The 13,089-nt window shown below is 44.5% G+C and overlaps 1 protein-coding gene across 1 annotated transcript in view; it reads right to left on the reverse strand.

Annotated features, from left to right (window-relative positions):
* Positions 1–275: 275 nt before the first annotated feature.
* Positions 276–13,089, reverse strand: part of LOC105570722 (Down syndrome cell adhesion molecule-like protein Dscam2) — a 144,744-nt gene continuing 131,930 nt past the window's right edge. The window contains exons 14-30 of the mRNA XM_012028159.1: positions 11,263–11,436; positions 10,959–11,109; positions 10,267–10,415; positions 9,996–10,127; positions 9,397–9,697; positions 8,927–9,105; positions 8,634–8,803; positions 8,420–8,558; positions 8,003–8,120; positions 7,401–7,852; positions 6,944–7,125; positions 6,095–6,761; positions 5,504–5,689; positions 4,949–5,160; positions 4,613–4,766; positions 4,441–4,543; positions 276–3,856 (exon numbers count right to left, since the gene is read on the reverse strand). Of these exons, the coding sequence (XP_011883549.1) occupies positions 3,610–3,856; positions 4,441–4,543; positions 4,613–4,766; positions 4,949–5,160; positions 5,504–5,689; positions 6,095–6,761; positions 6,944–7,125; positions 7,401–7,852; positions 8,003–8,120; positions 8,420–8,558; positions 8,634–8,803; positions 8,927–9,105; positions 9,397–9,697; positions 9,996–10,127; positions 10,267–10,415; positions 10,959–11,109; positions 11,263–11,436 (3,716 nt within the window). The 3' untranslated portion in view covers positions 276–3,609. The remainder of the gene's footprint in view (positions 3,857–4,440; positions 4,544–4,612; positions 4,767–4,948; positions 5,161–5,503; positions 5,690–6,094; positions 6,762–6,943; positions 7,126–7,400; positions 7,853–8,002; positions 8,121–8,419; positions 8,559–8,633; positions 8,804–8,926; positions 9,106–9,396; positions 9,698–9,995; positions 10,128–10,266; positions 10,416–10,958; positions 11,110–11,262; positions 11,437–13,089) is intronic.

Here is a 13,089-nt window from a genome sequence, read left to right on the forward strand (position 1 = left end):
AAAATTATTCGTTAAAGATTAGCACAGTTTTCAGTTAAATTCGCTAAATTTTGTTATATCCGATATTTCATAACTTTTTAATTATTTTTCAACAGTACATGTTAACTTACCTTATATTTCAAAGTATTACATTGAATTTCATGAAGAAGATAATGATGTCTTGTGAGATACAGTAATTTTTCCAATAATTTTATTTCACTCTCCATGGTACTTTCAGCAAAGTATCTCTATCAGGTATCTCTCTGACGAGGTGCATCCAGAAAATCGACCCCGTTACTTTACACGATATCAATTTTATTTAATCGATTCTACGATCGACACAATGCATCGAAATGCCGTACCACAGATTTAATACAGTTTAAATTTAATCGACAATTCGTTTTAATCGTATAACCCCCGATCGCAGAACGGAGAAAGTATTTGCAATTCTTTACTTCGCGAAGACTTTGCAATGATTTTTACGCAATCTCACATCACGATTGGACCGTCCGCACCGCATTCGCGCCGGTAAGCTCTCTCTCTTTCTCTCTCTCTCTCTCTCTCTCTCTCTCTCTCTCTCTCTCTCTCTCTCTCTCTCTCTCTCTCTCTTTTTCTACAACGACGTAATTAATCGTAGTTACAATAACAATTGTCCATTTGATTTGTTCGCTCGCCTCCTCCGTCCATATAGATGCAACAATTAAAGTATATTCTCCGAGCTGCACGGATTATCGCAAATGGCGATGGGAGATGCACCGAGTTGTGTCGCCGCATCATCCTTCGAGGACCGTGTAATCATTCGCGGTGCAATGTAAAAATCCGACAAATCGACCAAAAGTACCTTTACCGCGGCGAGATCGTCGAGTACCAAATTGCAATCGGACAAATGGCAAGATTGTCTAATCTAAATTAGTTTCATGAAAACCCGTACAACGCGGAAGCTCGTAGCCACATTGCGGTCGCGCCGCGATGTAGCTGCAAGTTTTGTGCCGTACAGGAAATGGCGCAGTAAAAAATTCGTTGATCAGTCATCGAGTAGTTTTCGTTAGTTTCTTACGTGGTTAACGATAACGAAGAGAACTGGTCCCTGAAAGGTAATTTGTGGCACGACTCTTGACAGAACTCGGTCAGTCCATGAGGCAAGAAAAATGTACAAAAATCGCATCGACGAAAATGTCCGACAACCGTACCAAGAGCAAGACGGCGAATCGCACCTCGTCCTCTTTGGAGGATTGCTCTATCGAATTTAATCGAACACTACGAGTTTGATTGACGTGCTTCCCTTATATACATTAACATACGCGCCGTACATGCCTGTATGCACGCGTCTTGATGCCCGTGTACTCAAACATATATTGTATTCTACATACGTATTATCTACGGCCTCGTCTTCATAGTGTCGCGCACAATTTCCCTTAACTTACCGGCGTTATCTCGCGATAAACCCGAAATTCTTAATGTTACAACGTGACTAGAATTTCTTAATCCCTTCCTAGACTCCTCTTTTACGTAGGATCAAAGTTACCGTCGACGTGTTGCACGGTAGCGTACAATAAATTCGGAGCAGCTTTCTTCGCGCTGAATTAAACTAGAAAGTGGAAGTACGTACGCCAAGAGGTCTGAATGTAAAAAACATCTTACGGTACACTCAACTATTTAGACGTTTCGACGGGAAAACGAGTTAAACAGATTTTGTTTTATGTTAAAAGCTCACCGCGATCTTGGTAAAAGTTACAAAAACATCTTTTCTCTCATATCGAAGTGTGTAAAGTAATCTCAATTAAACCCTTTGGGTCGCGGTGAGTAAGTCTGGCGGAATGGCAGTGTCGTGGAAATATTGGGAGTTTGCGGCGCAACGAGATTACGCGCGCGTAATTAATTAATTCTAATGGCGATTTCGTAATACTTTCGAGTTCAGTCTGAAAAGGCGTTTCGATGGTACGACTTATTGCATAATAGTAAAATTGGTCGCGTCAGATCACGAAGTCTCCAGGTGCACGACATTAGAAGAGAGATTTGACGAGGGAGAGAAACCCGTTCACCGCTACTCTCCCTCAAGCGCCTCCGCCGAAACTTTTACAGAATTGGAAACGAGTCTGCTACGATTAGCTTCGTACTCGACTCCTTCGATCGTAACGCGCTCCGCGTACAGAAAAACGTTCTACATAGAAGTCTTAGGTTTAATAACGGACTTAAAGTAATCAACGGTACTATATTCGTACGTATATAAACTTTACAATGTAACAGAGCCCAACCGTCAACAATTCGCTTTTTGGGGACTTGGCAGTCCGGTCTTTTCTCTTTCCCAAATCCGTTATCATCCCGATTTCTAATAACATGCGCGCACCGAACACAGACGAGCATGATTTCCAGGATAGCGAAAGCTTCGAGTTGCTTTATATTGATGTGCGGGAACAAAAAGGTTTCATTAAATATTTTATTAAGTATCAATGTGGATGCACGCGCGAAGTTTAAACGCTAGAGAAATGCTAGAAGTAAACGGAAGTTATGATCACGATAAATCAATATAATGAAAAATGAAACGATGTGCAAGTAGGATAGCAATTCTTTTATGTCATATGAAACGTTCTTCCCATAAATTAGTGAGATAAAATGTCTTACACACTTATAATATACGCAAAAGTTTAAGTATAAAACAAAGAAAAGTGTATAAAATTGGTACAAATGAGCAGAAATTGTTCGCGATGGAAGCAGAAGTAGCCTGCCATCTCTCTTGTACATGATAAGCGAAGATACTCTCCCGTGCTCTGTTCGTACGATTAAGTCTTTGGTCTCGAATGGATCGCCCGCCGGCGAAACGACTCGCAGCGGTCTGAGCAAATTGTCGTTTTGGCACGCATTCGTACACGCAATTCGACGATCATCCACGCACTCGGACTCGAATTCACTCACGCACCGCATGCACTCCATGCACATGTATTATCTCAAGTCGTGTCGTAGACAAGGAAGAGGAGAAGCACGTTACTTATAGATACTTTCGACTAGCTTTCTCGGCTCGATCAACGAAGAAACACGTTTACAGGAGAACATTTTTACGGTGTCGCATCCTGTTGTATAAGTGTATTACTGTAATTCTGGTTCTTTGACACACGATACTTTAGAATGTTGTAAAGACGCTTTTCGCTTGAAAAGGACCGGAATTCTCGGTCGAAACGTCGTGCGTTTTTATTCTTAAATAAAACGTTGCCAGATACGTCGAATAATTATCCATTATCTTTTTGCAAAAATTTATCTCTGAAATGCAAAAATGTTTTATATTATAAATTGATCTGTGTAATAACAGTGTAATTAAAAAAGTTTTAGGGCTTCAAGATTTATCATAAGTCGAGAGATTATATGTGTTCTTCTATACCCGTCCGTCTTCGTTACCTCGATCTTCTCCGCGATATTATTTATGCACATCTCTCCCTCGACCGTCATTAACGAGCAGAACGTAATTTACCTATCGTCGTTAAAAGACGTGGCAGTCGAATGGCCCTACGAATAGCCACGAGAAAATTCTCGACGAAACACGATGGGAAAAGGTCAATTTACCTAATTTTTGGCCCACCGGGTTAAGAGAAAAGGGGGAGCGACTACCGTGGGGGTTGCGACATCCGGGGGTGCAGGTTAGACGGCGATGGAGTAATCCGAAGAGGGATTATTCTGAGTGCTTGGTCGCGACCATAGAGAGCTTCGCAGCCCCAGTTTCAGTTTCTTCAAGGAGTCGATGTCGCACTCGGCCTCGCTGAGCTCCGGTCGGTCCCCGTTCCCTGGCGTGGGCACAACTCCCTGATTGCCGCCGACGAACGCGGTCTCCGCGACCGAGATCGGTGGCAGTAGTGTGCGTAGAGAGCTCCTGCTGGGAACATGCCATCTTGCGAGATAGCCAGAAAAAGACCAGCTTACTGACAAATATTGAGCGTTTTGTAATAAAAGGTACTCGAGTGGTCAAACGGGATATGCAACCCCGATAGGAAAATATTTAGAACAGTGTGACGAAATCTGGATGAAACTTGGAATGCTGCAATTATGCGTACACATTTCGACCAACATATGCAGAAATAGAGATCTTTCATCAAATATTGATAAATATTTGCACAGTGTATTTCTAAATAATTTGTCAGCAAAACAGGAGCGTTTTGGCGAATCACCAAATGCAATTATTGTGGAATTTCCTCCTTTTGGATCATGCAGTTATTGCACGATATTTGAGACGTTTTCTTATCGGGGAACCTAATTAATTTTGTGTAATAATAATTTTTAACTGTTTTACAATATGTTCTATAATTTCTTATATTTGATTTAACGAGACAAGTTGTATGCATTTAGCAAACTCAGAATCTGTAAAATACTTTTGTGTATTTTGTCATTGAAATTCTTTGAGAGATTGGAAATTAGAATATTTAGCGACAAAGTCGAATTGAATTGTAATTTGCTTTACTCTTTTAAAGCCATTACCTTGATCGCCCCCTCCGTGGCAGCGACTTCTGTTCGGACATGGGAGAAATGTCCGAAGACGTGCTCGACGTGCCGTGATATATAAAGTCCGAGACCGCGCGAACTGAAACGACAATTCGTTAGAAAATGTTGACGGACTGAACGTTTTAATAAACCTCAGGTCGGAACATACTATGTTTTAATTTTCCAGCGTCCAGCTGATTCGACGACTCCGTGCGCGAGCTTATCAGTTGGTCCGGGTCAGATTCGCTCTCGTCGCTCTCGACATCGCCTGGGGTTTGCTGCTTTCTCTGCTGCCGCCTTCTCGACGAAGCGCTCTTCATGCTCTGCGCAAATTCAATTTTCGTGTGCAAAATGCAATTTATATCAGAATTCTAATTCAGATAATCTACATATCTATTCACATTATTAATTAGCAATTATACTGGGTGTTATGCGATGCCTACAATGTCTCAAAAGTTGAGTAATTAGTAAAATCCTAGCGAAAGGAAAAGATATTGGCATATACCGTCGCCGCTGGTGGAGGGCTCGCACACCCTTCGGTCATGGCGTGCTCGTGGTACATGAAGCTGTGTAGAAGAGTGTTGTTCGGGTGAAGACCGGCCGCCGTGGCCTCCGCCGCGCCTCCCAGTCCTCCCAACGCGCCCAACCCTGCCAGGCTTCCCCCGCCACCCTCCGAAAGTTGGAACGTAGCGTACGGAGAAATGTCCTCCGCTGTCTCTGTAACCCATCAGAGGCATTGCCTACCTTTCAAATCGCGTCGGGCTAATTGTCTCAGTCATCCATCCGTCTCGATTTCCATACTCATCATAACGAAGAAAGCCACGAAATTACGTCTCAGGCATAAAGTAACTATTTTTTATGCCAAATTAAAGAGCAATAAATAATGAGTTTATCTCAATTTAAATTAAAACAATTAATTTTGTGGTACTACAAGTGTACAAAAGACATTTTTTAAATATTTTTTCAACATTTACTTCTTTAAGCCGCCTTGTTTTACTGTTGAGCGGCGCTACAAAGGTGGCCGACTCGTACCTGCGCAACAGTAATTATAGTACCAAACCTGGTGGCCGTCCATATTGTAACAAAGGTTCACCTGGAATCTTGTCAGGCCCCGCGCCCGTATTCGCCGCTTGTTGCAATGCCACCTTATGTATTGTGGCATAGTAACGTTCTCGCTGCGTCTCCGCATTCTGTTGGTTTTCCTGCGACTCCTTCATTGGCCGTTGCATTTGACCTCCCAAATACCCTGGCAAACACATTCTTCCATTAATCTTTACAATTTCTTTGGAATATTACAAAAAATATCGAAAGATATATGCAGTGGTATCCTGTGTACATTCCAGTCTAACTTAGACACTGTAATATCTCGAAAACTATGCATTAAAAAATATATATATAAAATAAAAGTTGTATGCAAACTTTACAGCTTTTATTTTATACATTGTTTTTAATGCACTCACAAGTGTTTTCGAGATACTACGGAGTCTAAGTTAAAATGGGACATCCCGTATTCAAAGTGGTATCGCGGAAGAAAATGTAAAAATAATTTGTTGTATATAAAACCAGGATAATGAGAAGTTGGACGGCCAAAAATATTAACGCGAAAAGTATCTCGGCGACGATAATTGCGCGTCGATTAAACTGGACTCACTGTTCTTCCAGCGAAAGGCGACAATCGCCGCTGCGGCAACTAACGCGAGAGTGGCCACTAGCAGCGGCAGTATCACCTTGATGTCCGCGTAAAACGGCATGGTCGACGTCATCCCGCGCTTTGACAGCCCTGGCGGCGGTATTTCTGTAAAGTTACAGGAACACAGTGCTTTTGGATATAAGCCTTTGATCTTATCGTTAGTTTCATCGGACGGCGCAAACGCATCGCTGATCCATTTATCTTCCGATGAAAGTTGCTTATCTTCAAACTTACCACCTTCTTTTGTTAACGTCACAAACGTAAATTCTGCTTGATTGCTGCCTGCCACGTTGTGAGCCTCGATCTTGAGTTGGTAGACCGAGCTAGGCATTAAATTCGTTACGAGGAATCGCCGTTGCATCTTGACGGTGTTCGACACCATGGTCCAATGGAACTCATTTATCGGCCTGTATTGAATCACGAAGTACTTTATGGAGCAACCGTTATCGGGCCAAACGTGCAATCGCAGCACCAGAGTGGTGGAATTCGGGCTGAGGAAGGCAGCCGCCGGTGGGATTCCCGGGGCCTGACCCTGAGTTCGAACTGAGAGCACCGGTGACGACGGACTGCTGCCGATTTTATTGTGTGATGTCAGATACAACTGATACGTGTTCCCGCACAGGAGCCCCTGTTAAAGAAATTACAATTTGCAATATCTTCGGATTACTCTACAGAGTAACAGAAGTCTTCATTTTTAACGAAATGGCTCATTAAAATGTATCCAGAATACATAATTTTGGAATTTGCTCAGAGCGGTTAACATTTTTTCATCAACGATTAATATTACAAATTCATGTCAGGCAAGTTCACCTTCAGTTCGTGGCTGGTCGCATGGCGAGATAACTGTAATTCGTCAAGAGTACCGTGACTAGTTCGATAATACAGCGTGTAGCCCGTCAAAGGCGCACCACCGTTATACTCGGATTTCCAATGTAATAACACGCTGCTCGATGTAGAACTGGTTACGTACAATACAGGAGCACTGGGCGGAACTACAATAGTTGATTAGACTGTAGTGTATTCTAGACTGTACTAATATTCGGCTCAATTAGAGTACAATAAGTAGATTATCTATTAAAACCTATTTAGTAAAATATTAGCATCGCGATCGTGTAACAAAAATCGCTTCGCAACACCTACGAGCAAATGTATAAATAATTATTTTAACATCGCGATGCATATTGTCTTGAATAAAGTTCCTGTTTATTTCGTTAAAGTTAAAACGATTGCACGAAAAGTGGAGAGGAGATTTAATCGCAATAATCACCTTGCACCGTGAGGGTGTAGTGCAGCTTATCGCTACCTTGGGAGTTTTCCACCTGACAGGTATAATTCCCACTGTCTTGCGACTGCAAATTCGACAGCACTAGTTCCCCAGTCGTCAAGATCTGTACGTTTCTAGCGGAATCGGTGCGTATCTGCTCCGTGGTACTCTTGTACCAATCTCTCGTCGGATCCCCGACCGCGTTGCACGCCAGAGTCGCCGAACCCCGCCACGGCCGCACCACGTGTCCACCAAAGGACGTGATTCTGGCCGGCACTCGATTCGTCGGCACTTGCGCCGCCACCCTCGAACTCTGGCCCTCGCCCATTCGGGTGCTACCAGTCACCCAGAATTGATACTCAACGTGTTGCTGCAAGTCGGTCGCCTCGAAATACGTACTCGTCGCCGGTAACGTTTTCTTGCCGTGATTGAGTTCCTCCCGTCCGTCGACAACCCTGCGAATTTTTTTGTTATCTTTACAAACTTGACAAAGAATTTCATTTAGTGGAAATTTGATGACACGAGATACTAAATTGCCAAACTACTAGTTTCATTTTATAGGCAAGACGTAAAAGAATGCAATACTATTTTTATATTTTTACTACCTTGTGTAAAGATTGTATTTCGTGATAACTCCATTTGGCTCCAGTGGCGGTAACCATGAAATAAATAGAGCCTGCGGCGAACTCACGACGACTTTAATATCGGCCGGACTGCCTGGCACTAAATAGACAAAAATGAGAAATATATTTATTAAGATTTTGTCAAAAACGTGTAGAGGAAAGTCCCCTGTTGCGAGATAGGATTCTAATATGGGATAGCGAGGTTTCTGTTAAATTATAACAGGCATCGTCAGTTGGTTCCACCATGAATTTGTCCTCGGAGCAACATATGTTTAGCAGAAAATTCATTGTACTGTGTAATCGTTGCGAAAAAAGATTTGCGATTGAATTTGGTTGTTGAAAACTTGCTATCTCATGTTAGAGTTACATATAAACTCTAAGACATTTCATGCGAATTACCGTCTTCTTCCGTCTGGCAGTAAATCGTCGCGGAAGGCACGCCGTCTCCAATTCTAGTGTAAGCCAAAACCTGGATGGTGTAATTGGTGTACCGTCTGAGCCCCGTTAGAACCGTTGTCAGAGCGCTCGTTTTGCGGACCTAATCACGGAATTAACTAATTAATTGAGATAGGAGAACGCGCGAAGCAGACAATGAATTTATTAGGACAATCACCTCCATCTCGTCCACGCCTCGCCACGCGTCAACCAAAATCGGTTCGTAGTTCAATTTGTAACCTTGGATTATACCGTTACTATGAGTGTTAGGCGGAGGTTGCCAGGACACTTGCAAGGATTGGGAGGTGAGCGCCACGCATCTCACATCATCCGGCGGCATGCTGGGAACTATAAGTAATCATTTCCCATTGTTATACCACAAAAATACGTCTTGGAGATAGTAAGAGAAAAAGGATCTTGAACAAAGTTATTTTTAAGCCTAAGATAAAATCCTAAAACTTCAATAATCACCGTCTTCCAAGGTTTGGGTAATCAACGGTTCGCACAGTGGTCCTGGTCCAACTTGATTGTAAGCTCGAACGACGAGGGTGTATCTGGTGTACGGCCTAAGGCCCGTAAGTCGAAATTCTCCGCCACCCTCCTCCCCGTCACCCGAGACAGAGCTGAAGTTGTACGACGGGTTGTTCGAACTGAAATAATAATCTCCTGACTGTGCTATTTTCATCCTTCTATCAAGCAATTTATTCACATTCATTGAAAAATTATTTATAGATATAGTCCGATCGAACTGGGTGAGACAGAGAGAGAGAGAGAGAGAGAGAGAGAGGGGGGGGGGAGGGAGGAAGGCAGAAAGGAGGGGGAGAAAGAGAGGGGGGTTCAAATTTAATTCCAATCGATCTTTATACATTATTGACTAAACTCACGTTTCTTTCAAAGCATTATATATATTTTAGGGGATTAAATTACTTTGTAACAATTACCTCGTTTCCTTATAGCCGACATTGAAACCCTGTATGTCACCGTGACGAAGCTCCAGTAGCGGCGGCGACCAAGTAACGAGGATCTCGGACGAGGAGAGAGATCTGGCTGCGAGATTCATCGGCGGGCCAGCTGGCTTCTGCGGCTCGGTTCTGACGATGAGCTCCGCCGAGGGGACAGATCGGCCCGCTGGGCCCTCCGCTATTACACGTATGGTGTATCTCGTGGCAGGTTTCAAATCGTCAATCAGTGCCGCGTACGGCAAGGGTGGCCCGGTAAATTCTTGCTGCTGCCACATTCCGCCTGGTGATTTCGATTTAAAAGTGTCGGCGCTTTCTCTTGGATAATATTTTGCGTTGTTATAAATTGGAAACAAAAGCAAGTTTTTATTCGAGACAATCGGAACGTGGGCTTCAAGAAGCTTATCAAAGGATCGAATTGAGATAAAATTGGAGCCTTCGGCAAGGTCAGCAGCCTTACCGAGGATGAAGTAAATGCTCAAAGTACCAGTTCGTTCTGGTACAGAACTGGTGCAGAACGAACTGGATGAAACGGGCTTTTAAGCCATGACACGAGGAAGAAGAAGTATTTGCCAAATTACCCTCGCCCTCTTTGTACTGGAGAATGTACTTGGTGACCTCGCTGGTGTCCTGCGACTTATGCTGCCACTTAACGTTAATGCTGCGACTAGCCACCATGGCAGTTTCCAGGGCGCTCGGCGGTTGGGGTGGCTCTAAAACACGCGGAATTCGATATTAATGCACTCGCGTATCAATATATACGCATACACAGACATGGCGCAAGAGCGTCGCATTTGAAATTCGATTATTCTATATCGGGGGCGAAAATCGACCTACAAACCCATATCGTACCTTGAACAAGCAGCTGCACCAGCTGCTGATCGCGGCCGTAAAGATTGTTCGCCTGGCAAAAGTACGCGCCGCTGTCCGCGGCCTCCGCCGATGAGATTTGCAATTGCGCGATGACACCGTCCGGCGTTACTTCCTGCTTCACTGCGACGCTTTATAGCGAATTCATAAAAGTTCATTAAAAGCTCCGCGAAAAGGGGCGCGGACTATTGAAATATTCATATACCGTCGCATCGGAAGCGGGCATGCTAATATTTCTCGTACAAAACTCTCCCTTTGAACAACAGCATTTCAACGTTCTCTCGTTAATAAACGGATGAACGGATTACATTTGACCCTTTTAACGGGGTATATACCGCCCCCACTTGGATTTTTCAAGTGGACGCGTTTCACATTACCACGTACACGTTCCCTATTATCGGTCCGGAATGCATTATTAATACCGTCGCATCTCATTTGTTACATTCCGCCCGACATGATCGATTTATCGAGACTAACGTGCCGCACGCAATAAACGTTCCGGGCATACCGGACGACACGATAATCTAACGAAAATCGCAGCTAAAACGACGGCAGAGATTTTCAGCCGGTTTTAGTTTATTCATCGCGCGTATCGATCTTCGTGCGCGCGCGCACGCACGTCGCAGATGGTCCGCACATCTCTACAATTCTACGTACGGCTAATCTCGACTTACCGGTAATTCGTCGAGGGATTCAGCTCGCTTTTACCGCCCTTCAGCCAGGTAACGGTAACCGGCTTATCGCCGTGTACCTCGCAGTGCAACGTCGCCGTGTCCCCTTTCTTTACGGTAACGAGCCGCGACGGCGCCGCGAAATACGGGGACGCTACGCAATCGCGGGGCAACATGAAAAAGAAAAGAACCAAATGTAGGTACAGACAATTGGGATTGCAACGTTTGAGATTAAACGCGCGAAGGCTGGTGTCGCATTCCGCGCGCAGACATTTCCAGAGCAAGCTGCACGGTGCGATTCACTTACAGTTGACTTTCAGCTGCACGACCTTGCCCAAACCGCTGCCAATGCCGTTGCTCGCGTGGCACAGGTAGAAGCCCTCCCTGTCCTCCTTGACGTGTTGCAGCAGGAGGGTGCCGTTGCCGAGGATCTTGGTGTAAGTTCTTTCGCGCAACTCCTCGTAATCACCGGCTTTGCTCCCTGTTGACAAGCGCCGCGTGAGAAAGTCGAGCGGATCGGTGCGCAGCTTACTTAGGCTGCTTCCCCTTCGGAGAACACAGTCGACGTTTTTGACACAATTCGACGCGTGTAGCGACATTTCCATTTAATTCAAACTCTATCGACACTTTTCGACTCTGCGCTCGGGAGGAGAGTCCGAGTGTGTTTTTCACCCAAGTACGCATCCACTCCGAGTATTTCGACAGAATCTTCTTTCGACAGAACCCTTTCTTCAAATCTCGTTCTTTAAATCTTTGCCATTTCACAGCGGCAAACTGTACTCGAGTGTGTGTTAACTTGTGTCAATTTTTGTGTCTCCTAAAAAGAAAGCAGCCTCAGTGTGCATCCGGAAATAATATGCCGCTGGCATATTATTCCTACTTTATTTATTCGGTGACATGAAGTAGGCAAGCGAGTTTCGAGTATGGGCCTGGATAGCTTCACTGTCAGTTGAAAGAGCATTCGCTCGGCAAGCGGAAGCCTCAGGCCCGGTCTACGATGGATTGTTAGTCGTTAGTCGGAAGTCAGAACTATATGTCGGTCCTTTTTCTTCCACCCAGAAAGGAAAAGGATCAACATACGGTTCCGACTTCCGACTAGCGACTACCAACTCATTGTAGACCAGGCCTTAGGTTCGAGTCCTGATGTAGGGGTCAATTCTGTATCTCGCACCGTAGTGAAAATGCTGAAAGTGAATAGCTTTGTCTCTTTCTAACCGCCGCTAGCTGTTCACCTTCGGCATTTTCACTGTATTGTAAGATACAGAAGTGGACCTACTAGTTGTACCACGGTGTGCTCACTCCGTCGTTTGTTTCGTTTCGCGTCGTTCCCTTCTGCAACCGACATTTTGTTGGTCCAGCCAATGAGAGGGGAGCTTCATGTGTGTAGTGTAGCCAGTGAACTCTATACATACTGGAATGAGTGATCTATTGTTCTGGCTGTTGCCGAGAGAGAGGTGCGTTTGGGTGAATCCTTGTCTCCTTCTAGTACTACCTGATTGGATAGTCGCATATAAATGACGAGAAGAAGGGCGTCACTTATATGCGATTATCCAATCAGGTAGTACTAGAAGGAGACAAGGATTCACCCAACGCACCTCTCTCTCGGCAACAGCCAGAACTATAGATCACTCATTCCAGTATGTATAGAGTTCACCGAGTGTAGCTTGATGACTGCACACACATACGCTCCTTGATTTGGACCGAAGACATGGCGGGATACCACCGTGATCGGGAAGAGATTAAAGGCCCGACAGAAAGTGAACGCATCCCCTGGCTCATTATTTTTCCCGCCGAAAAATTAATAAGTCGCGCGTCTTAAGGTGCAATTTCATTGACGCTAGAAACCAGCGTCAAATGAGGTCGAGTGACTTCTCGACGTAGTGGGGGGAAAAAGTTGAGACCGTCTCAACTTTTTCAGTGTGCCATGGTGTGACAAAGGCTGCGTTCAGAAACACCACCCGAGTACCCCAGTATTATTCTATCCTTGTTGCTCACCGTATATTAAACAAGGATAAAATGATACTCTGGAGTGCTCGGGTGGTGTTTTTGAACGCAGCCAGCGGTGGTTTCACGACGCTCATATTTTGCAGCTACTTCTCCTTCCCTAGGCGAGCGGTAAATTTAGTCACGTGAC

Source organism: Vollenhovia emeryi, unplaced genomic scaffold (assembly GCF_000949405.1).
Source record: "Vollenhovia emeryi isolate VEMERY1.0 unplaced genomic scaffold, V.emery_V1.0 DF939120.1, whole genome shotgun sequence".
Classification (NCBI taxonomy): domain Eukaryota; kingdom Metazoa; phylum Arthropoda; class Insecta; order Hymenoptera; family Formicidae; genus Vollenhovia; species Vollenhovia emeryi.